The 9356-nt window shown below is 41.2% G+C and overlaps 1 protein-coding gene across 1 annotated transcript in view; it reads left to right on the top strand.

Moving 5' to 3' along the window:
- The window catches only part of LOC106592383 (gastrula zinc finger protein XlCGF57.1-like), a 5835-nt gene extending 400 nt beyond the window's left edge, over positions 1 to 5435 (top strand). The window contains exons 2-4 of the mRNA XM_014183724.2: positions 2097 to 2377; positions 2478 to 2565; positions 2747 to 5435. Coding sequence (XP_014039199.2) covers positions 2186 to 2377; positions 2478 to 2565; positions 2747 to 4194 — 1728 coding nt within the window. The 5' untranslated portion in view covers positions 2097 to 2185 and the 3' untranslated portion in view covers positions 4195 to 5435. The remainder of the gene's footprint in view (positions 1 to 2096; positions 2378 to 2477; positions 2566 to 2746) is intronic.
- Positions 5436 to 9356: the final 3921 nt, after the last annotated feature.

The raw sequence follows: 9356 nt of genomic DNA, 5'->3' as shown, positions 1-9356 counted from the left end.
AGCTGCCTGTCCCTTTTTAATAACCGGGCAAAGGCACACATGTCAGCAAATATACGCCAGGTCTAAATGAGTTGTTTTAAACTAGGTAAACAATTCACGTTAACTTAACCAGTTAATGTTTTGATTTGTTGGGTTTAAATTATTCAGTAATGACTTGCTGGCGTTTTTATCGCCAGTAAGAAACTGCTAGTACATATCTCTAGAAATTGGGCGATCGTCCTCTAGTGGCGAAAGTAATAACGGCAAATGTATTTTTAAATAATTTTTCAGTCCATTTAAAAAAAAATGTTAATACGCATCCTAAGACAAAAGAAACCTTAGTGTGTAAGTGATAACACGTTAGTTCAGGAAATGAAGAAATTGATAAAAATGCAGGAAGTGAACGCTGGAATTAAACAACTATGCAAAGCTGTGTTCATAAAGAAAATACACTGAAAATGCAACCATTTCTAAGATTTTACTGAGTTATAAGGAAATCGGTCAATTGAAATAAATTCATTGGGCCCGAATCTATGAATTTCACATGACTGGGAATACAGATATTTGTCGGTCACATATACAAAAAAAATGGTAGGGTCGTGAATCAGAAAATCTGTCTGTATTTGGTGTGACCACCATTTGCGTCATGCAGTGCGACACATCTCCTTCGTATAGAGTTGATCAGGCTGTTGATTGTGGCTTGTGGAATGTTGTCCCACTCGTCTTCAATGGCTGTGTGAAGTTGCTGGAACTGGAACACGCTGTCCAACACAATGATCCAGATCATCCCGAACAGGCTCAATGGTTGACATGTCTGAGTATGTAGGCCATGGAAGAACTGGGACATTTTCAGCTTCTAGGAATTGTGTACAGATCCTTACGTCATGGGGCTGTGAAGAAACATGAGGTTAATGTGGCGGATGAATGGCACGACAACGTGCCTCAGGATCTTGTCATGGTATCTCTGTGCATTCAAATTGCCAACGATAAAATGCAGTTGTGTTCATTGTCTGTAGCTTATGCCATATCCCCACCGCCACCATGGGGCAAGTTGACATCGGCAAACTGCTCGCCCACACGCCGTACACGCTGTCTGCCATCTGCCCGGTACAGTTGAAACCAATATCACGCTCCCTCAACTTGAGACACCTGTGGCATTGTTGTATGACAAAACTGCACCTTTTAGTGGCCTTTTATTGTCCCCGGCACAAGGTGCACCTGTGTAATTATGTGTATGGTCCCGTGTGGCTCAGTTGGTTAAGCAGGGTGCTTTCAACACCAGGATTGTGGGCTCAATTCCCACCGGGGACCAGTACGGAGAAGAAAAAAACTATGAAATGTATGCACTCACGACTAAGTCGCTCTGGATAAGAGTGTCTGCTAAATGACTAAAATGTAAATGTAATCATGCTGTTTTAATCAGCTTCTTGATGTGCCACACCTGTCAGGTGGATGGATTATCTTGGCAAAGGAGAAATGCTCACTAACAGGGATGTAAACAAATTTGTGCAACATTTTTTTGAGAAATAAGCTTTTTGTACATAAGAAATTTGTGATCTATTATTTTAGCTCATGAAACATAGGACCAACACTTTTTTTGCGTTCATATTTTTGTTCAGTGTAGATGCCTTGCTCAAATAGAATCCTGTCTCTAATAATAGCCTATTATGTAGAGTGATTTAATAAAATAAATGCCTGTGCCATTTAATTCGAGTTATGGTAATTTAAGACCACTAGCCTTGTTAGTTGAGTGTTTCAACTTTTGGCTAATAATGCAGAATTGTGTGTAGTCATCATTGCCTAGCGGCCTAAGTTTGCAGTGTGTGTTTGTGTGGGTGTGTATATAGGCTGTTTTGGTCCCGGATACTCTTTTCATGGCACTTCGATACAAAGTGATTTTTCATAGCAGGTAAGGAGAGCATTTTCCTAACCTTAACCACAGTCTCCTAACCTGCTACGTTAATTATCCTAACCTGCTGTCTGTTCTCCTAACCTGCTACGAAAAAGTCACAAAATGTCGAAGTGCCATGAGAAGAGTTTCCCTTATGGTTCCTGACCTAGTCTAGCTCATCTTGGTTAATGAGCATCAGCCTAAAACTGCTTCTCTTTTCACTCAGAATGCCAGTAAGGAGGATATTAGAGGCACTTTAGTCAACAAGATGAAGATCAAACAACGTTCAAAAACTAAACCACTGCACAAAAAAACATGGGGACTAAACGCCATGGAAACCTGGGTATAACACAAACAGAACATGAACCACAATCAGGTGATGACTCTACCGGCAGAGATGAATCAGATTGTACCCAAGCCCTCTCAAAGAGCACCAGTTCAACTCATCATTCAGATTCTAGTCCACTCCACAAGGATCCTGTGGTAGTGCTAACCAGGTTGGCTGAGGTAAGTAGGATTAGTGTTTTCTAATGTGTCTAGTATCGTGGCAAGATCATTAAGATTGTTAATGCATACTAGTAGTTTCTGTATCTTTCTAATCCATAAGGTGGTGGTTAAGACACTTCTGAAAGACATTAAAGTGTGTTTGGTGAAGGAGGAGACGGATGTCAGGAAGGATGAAGACGACCATGGAGGCATGACATTCTGTTTAACATACTCCAGTCTACTCCCAACAGTGCAGTTTAAATGGGTGATGGTTACTGGAACATTCATATTAATATCGGCAAGGACTATTGAATGAGGAAAATTACATTTGCCATTTTTTTCTCCCCTCTTATCGTACCCACCTCTTCTCCCTCTATCCCTCACTCTCAGGTTCTCCTCAGTTCTTTCCTTGTCCACACTGCACCATCTCCTTCACTGACTGTTACTTCCTGGAGAACCACATCAAGACCAAACACCAGAAGCAGTACCTGGCCATGTTGAAAAGCCAAGTCTCAAAGAGTAAAAGAGTGTACGGCCCCACACACAGCTGTCCCCACTGTAGCTGCATGTTCCATACACCACGACAGCTAGACATCCACACCCGCCAGGCCCACCCCTCTGACCGTCCCCAGAAACCTGCCCCTCCCCGGAGAACTGGCCGTCCCCACAGGGTTCAGGAGAAATTCCACACCTGCCCACAGTGTTCCCGCAGATTCAAGTACCTGGGCAGCCTGCTGAAGCACTGCAAGAGTTTGCACAAAATGGCCGTTGTTCTCACCGATGGACACATCAGTTGCGCAAACTGTGAGAAGAGCTTTGAGAATTGCTGGGGTCTGGGGCCTCACCGGTGTCATGAACCAGAGGGCAATAAACCTAAGGACGCTAAACAGATGGTCTGTAAGGAAGTCGGCTTCCAATGCTTAGATTGTGGCAAGATCCTCACTACTCCTACGAGCCTGAACACTCACATGCGCATCCACACTGGAGAAAAGCCTTATGTCTGCAAGGAGTGCGGCAAGCGCTTCTCAGATACCAGCGCTTACCGTTATCACTTGTTAATACACAATGGGGTCAAGCCATTCAAATGTCAGGACTGTGGGAAGGCTTTCAAACAGAAGTCGCTCCTCAGGAAGCACATGACTGTTCACTCTGGTGAGAGGAAGTACTCCTGCTCCCAATGCGACAGGCGGTTTGCATACCGGGAGAGTCTGAAGCTTCACCTGCGCACACACTCAGGGGAGAGACCTTTCAAATGTACTGTGTGTGGTAAAGACTTTGCGGATAAAGGTTATCTGAAGACGCATCTGAAGATCCACAGCAACCAGAAAAACTACCATTGTGGGGTTTGTGGGCAGAAGTTCATAAGGATTGGGGTGCTGAACATACACCTGCGCTCACACACCGGTGAGAGGCCTTACCACTGCACAGTGTGTGACAAGCAATTTGCCCGACTCGACCACCTGAAGAACCACCAGCGCACTCACACAGGTGAGAAACCATACACCTGTACCGAGTGCGGTAAAAGCTTCACTCAGTCTGGAGATCTGACTAAACACAAGCGCCTCCACACTGGGGAGAGGCCATTTGAATGTTCTGAATGCCACAAACGCTTTATCTGCTCTGCTTCTCTGACCCTGCACGTGAGGACCCACACTCACCGTGACGTAAAGCCATACTCCTGCCAAGAGTGTGGGAAGAGCTTTTATGAACAGAGTCATGTGAACGGCCACATGAAAATCCACAAGGGGAAACGTTTTTCCTGCCCCCACTGCTTTATCAGCTTTGCTCGCAAGTCCAACCTCTCCAAACACCTGCTTAGATGTCATAAACCTAAATGATAATGATGTATTTTTTTTTTACCTTTTATGAAACTCAGTTACTCTTATGAATTAATAGGAGGAGAGTCTGATCTCGTAAGTCAGTGATAGATGTGACAACTTTTCTCCCCTGTTTATGATAACGCCACAATGTTTTAGCAGTCCTCCAGTTGGGTCACACAGTGAGCTCCATGTATTGGGACAGTGACACGTTTTGTTTCTCTTGCAGCACTTTGGATTTGAAATGATACTGCTCTTTAACCTCAGTCATTGTATGTCAGCTTTAATTTGAGGGTATTTTCATCTATATCAGGTGAACCATTTAGAAAGAACAGCACTTTTTGTTCATATTCCCCCCCATTTTAAGGGAACCAGAAGTATTGGGACAAATTCACTTGTGTAGTCAGAAGTTTATTATTTGGTTCCATATTCCTAGCATGCAATGCTTGTGACTGGATGCATGTGCAGTTTGTTTTGGTTTTGTTTCAGAGCATTTTGTGCCTCCCTCACTAAATCCTATCCTCCTATGTTATTGTAATGGTGAGAGTTTTGCATGTCTTGGGGTATGATATCTCACTCATTATCCACGATCCATTCAGGACTATCCGTTATGGTAGCATCCAACAAGTTTGTAGAGCAATAATCTTGATGTAATAATTTGGTCCCTAGGAATATGGGACCAAATACTACACTTGACTACTACACAAAAAGGAATTTGTACCAATTATTTTAGTCCCCCCCCATGTTCAAAAAGTGGTGTAATTTCTAAACAGTTCATATGGATAAAAATACTAATTAAAGCTGACAGTCTGCACTTTAACCTAATAATCATTGTACCATTTGAAATATAAAGTGCTGGAGGTACAGAGCCAAAAGAACAAAACAAAAATTCACTGTCCCAATACTTTTGGAGCTCACTGTACATTAGGTTGTTACTTTTATTTCTCTTTTGTTTTATGGATGTTTGTGTTTAAACCGTTACAATGTAATCTACATAATCCCCAAAAGTAATTATCATGAGGTCCATAAACGATAACTAGTGATGTTGCATACTCAAAGAAAGATGATCTCACTTCTGGTAAAAAAAATAAAAAAAAATAAAGTTAAATTGCTGAGGTGGTCAGTTTTGAGGACACAAGCTCAAGTACACACAGTACAAATATGAGATGTGATGTATTTCCTTTTCAACAAAATTGTATGAATAATGCTTGAAATGACTTGTGTGCTTTCTAAATATAGCATAAATAAAATATAAAATGACATTAAGATTTCACCTCATAACTGTAAATTACATATTTGTATGTTTAGTGTTAGAACGTGCATATTTTCTACAGGTTTCCCTTGATCCAAATGTTTGCCCCCATCGCTGTGAAAGTTTCACAGAGCTCTAGATTGGCTTCATGAACTCGTTAGGAACTCTCATGTTAATATTTGTGTTTAAAATCTATGAATTATTTTAGATTATTGGCTATAAATCGATCTCTGAATGTGCTACTGTAATGAAACCACTCCTGCGCTATGATGTAAGGATTGCAGGCATGTGCTTTGTCAGTAGCTGTGATATAGGGTTCAGCCAGGAGTTGGACAGTCGGAAGAGCGATTGAAACGGTATTAGGGACATCCCAGCTTCGAGTGGTCTAAGATTTCACATCCTACATCACGCAGGGTCGGAACCGGTACCAGAACCACACAGGTCCCCCAAACAAGGGACCTTATGTCTAGAGGTTATAAACACCAGTTGTTTATTTCTTTTTTTTATTTGCTCAGATAGTTTCATGACTGATTGTCCTGATGATCAGTAGGCGATAATAAATTCTGAAATATCGTCAGTTTTTTTTGCTTTGTGTTTGTAGTGTATTCTTTGATTTGGAACAAGAGGAGAATTTATGTTAAGGTCACTCCGCTACTATTGTTATAAACATGCCATTTAATTAAAGTTAATTACATAGAGACCACATGATTTGTTTCAGTCCAGAAGCCATTATTGCTTTTTTGATTGTTTAACCTTTTAACTAGGCAAGTCAGCAAAGAACAAATTCTTATTTTACATTGACGGCCAAACTCTCCCCTAACCCGGACGATGCTGGCCAATTATGGGACTCACGCTCATGGCTGGTTGTGATACAGCCCGGGATTGAACCAGGGTCTGTAGTGACGCATCTCTAGCACTGAGATGCAGTGCCTTAGACCACTGCGTCACTCTGGAACTCTGCACTGGTTGTGATTTTTATTACATTACCAAACATTTGAACATGGTTGACAAGCATGTAGTACCGGTATTCTTTCTCTCTGTGTGTTTGTGTGTATATACAGTGCATTCAGGAAAGTATTCGGACTCGTTCACAATTTCCACATTTACTTTACAGCCTTATTCTGAAATAGTTTTTCCTCAATTTAAACACAATACCCCATAACGACAAAGCAAAAACAGGTTTTTGCAAATGTTTGCAAATAAAATAAATCACATTTACATAAATATTCAGACCCTTTACTCAGTACTTTGAAGCATCTTTGGCAGCGATTACAGCCTCGAGTCTTATTGGGTATGACGCTACAAGCTTGGCACACCTGAATTTGGGGAGTTTCTCCCATTCTTCTCTGCAGATCCTCTCAAGCTGTGTCCGGTTGTTTGGGGGGCATCGTTGCACAGCTATTTTTAGGTCTCCAGAGATGTTCAATCGGGTTCAAGTCCAGGCTCCTGCTGGGCCACTCAAGGACATTGAGACTTGTCGCAAAGCCCCTCCTGGGTTGTCTTGGCTGTGCGCTTAGGGTTGCTGCAGACATTTTTTTGGTATCCTTCCCCAGATCTGTGCCTTGACACAGTCCTGTCGGAACTCTACGGACAATTCCTTCAACATCAGGGCTTGGTTTTTGCTCTGACATGCACTGTCAACTGTGGGACCATATAAAAATAAAATGTTATTAGTCCCATACACATGGTTTGTAGATATTGCAAGTGTAGCGAAATGCTTGTGTTTCTAGTTCCGACAGTGCAGCAATATCTAACAATTCCACAACTACCTAATACACACAACTCTAACTAAAGGGATGGAATAAGAATATGTACATAAAAATATATGGATGGGCCATGACCAACCGGCATAGACGAGATGCAATAGATGGTATAAAATACAGTATATATAGTTGAAGTCGGAAGTTTACATACACTTAGGTTGGAGTCATTAAAACTTGTTTTTCAACCACTCCACAATTTTCTTGTTAACAAACTATAGTTTTGCCAAGTAGGTTAGGACATCTACTTTGTGCATGACAAGTAATTTTTCCAACAATTGTTTACAGACCGATTATTTCACTTATAATTAACTGTATCACAATTCCAGTGGGTCAGAAGTTCACATACACTAAGTTGACTGTGCCTTTAAACAGCTTGGAAAATTCCAGAAAATGTCATGGCTTTAGAAGCTTCTGATAGGCTAATTGACATAATTTGAGGTGTACCTGTGGATGTATTTCAAGGCCTACCTTCAAACTCAATGCCTCTTTGCTTGACATCATGGAAAAATCTAAATAAATCAGCCAAGACCTCAGAAAGAAAAATTGTATACCTCCATGTGTCTGGTTCATCCTTGGGAGCAATTTCCAATGCCTGAAGGTACCACGTTCATCTGTACAAACAATAGTACGCAAGTATAAACACCATGGGACCACGCAGTTGTCATACCGCTCAGGAAGGAGACGCATTCTGTCTTCTAGAGATGAACGTACTTTGGTGCAAAAAGTGCAAATCAATCCCAGAACAACAGCGAAGGACTTTGTGAAGATGTTGAAGGAAACTGGTACAAAAATATCTATATTCACAGTAAAATGAGTCCTATATCGTCATAACCTGAAAGGCCGCTCAGCAAGGAAGAAGCCACTGCTCCAAAACCGCAATAAAAAAGCCAGACTACGGTTTGCAACTGCACATGGGGACAAAGATCATACTTTTTGGAGAAATGTCCTCTGGTCTGATGAAACAAAAATTGAACTGTTTAGCCATAATGACCATCATTATGTTTGGAGGAAAAATGGGGAGGCTTGCAAGCCGAAGAACACCATCCCAACTGTGAAGCACGGGGGTAGAGGCATCATGTTGTGGGGGTGCTTTGCTGCAGGAGGGACTGGTGCACTTCACAAAATAGATGGCATCATGAGGGAGGAAAATTATGTGGATATACTGAAGCAACATCTCAAGACATCAGTCAGAAAGTTAAAGCTTGGTCGCAAATGGGTCTTCTAAATGGACAAGCATACTTCCAAAGTTGTGGCAAAATGGCTTAAGGACAACAAAGCCCTGACCTCAATCCCATAGAAAATTTGTGGGCAGACCTGAAAAAGCATGTGAGACCAAGGAGGCCTACAAACCTGACTCTGTTACACCAGCTCTGTCAGGGCGAATGGGCCAACATTCACCCAACTTATTGTGGGAAGCTTGTGGAAGGGTACCCGAAATGTTTGACCCAAGTTAAACAATTTAAAGGCAATGCTACCAAATACTAATTGAGTGTATGTAAACTTCTGACCCCCTTTGAATGTGTTGAAAGAAATAAAAGCTGAAATAAATCATCTCTCTACTATTATTCTGAAATGTTACATTCTTAAAATAAAGTGGTGATCCTAACTGACCTAAGACAGGACATTTTTACAAGGATAAAATGTCAGTAATTGTGAAAAACTTAGTTTAAATATATTTGGCTAAGGTCTATGTAAACTTCCGACTTCAACTGTACATCTGGGATGAGTAGTGCAAGATATGTAAACATCATTATTAGGGGTGCAAAGGGTCGGAAACTTTCCAGATTTTCCCCGGAAATTTTCCATGGGAAGTTAACCCCAGGAATTTGGGGAATTTCGCTTAAATTCATCAAAAAAGTTAGCTTATAACGGTGAACCTTTTTTGTGGGATACACATAAGGCAATTCTAGGTCTTGTGGCATATTTTGGTTCAACAGTGTATTCTTCCATCACATGTACAGCTGATTCTCAAGATATTGCACACTAATGAGATGCTATTGAGCCCACACTACTACACTGTCTGAGCCAAGGACTACATGCTTTCTGGTAAGTTTAGATTACAATACTGGGTGGGGTGAATATATTTTATATGACATACATTATTTTTTGTTAACTAGTAAATAGTAGCCTACAGCAAAGTGTGTTCATATAATTTCTAACTTGTTAAC

Source organism: Salmo salar, chromosome ssa05 (genome assembly GCF_905237065.1).
Source record: "Salmo salar chromosome ssa05, Ssal_v3.1, whole genome shotgun sequence".
Classification (NCBI taxonomy): domain Eukaryota; kingdom Metazoa; phylum Chordata; class Actinopteri; order Salmoniformes; family Salmonidae; genus Salmo; species Salmo salar.
This window is presented reverse-complemented; position numbering and strand designations above follow the sequence as displayed.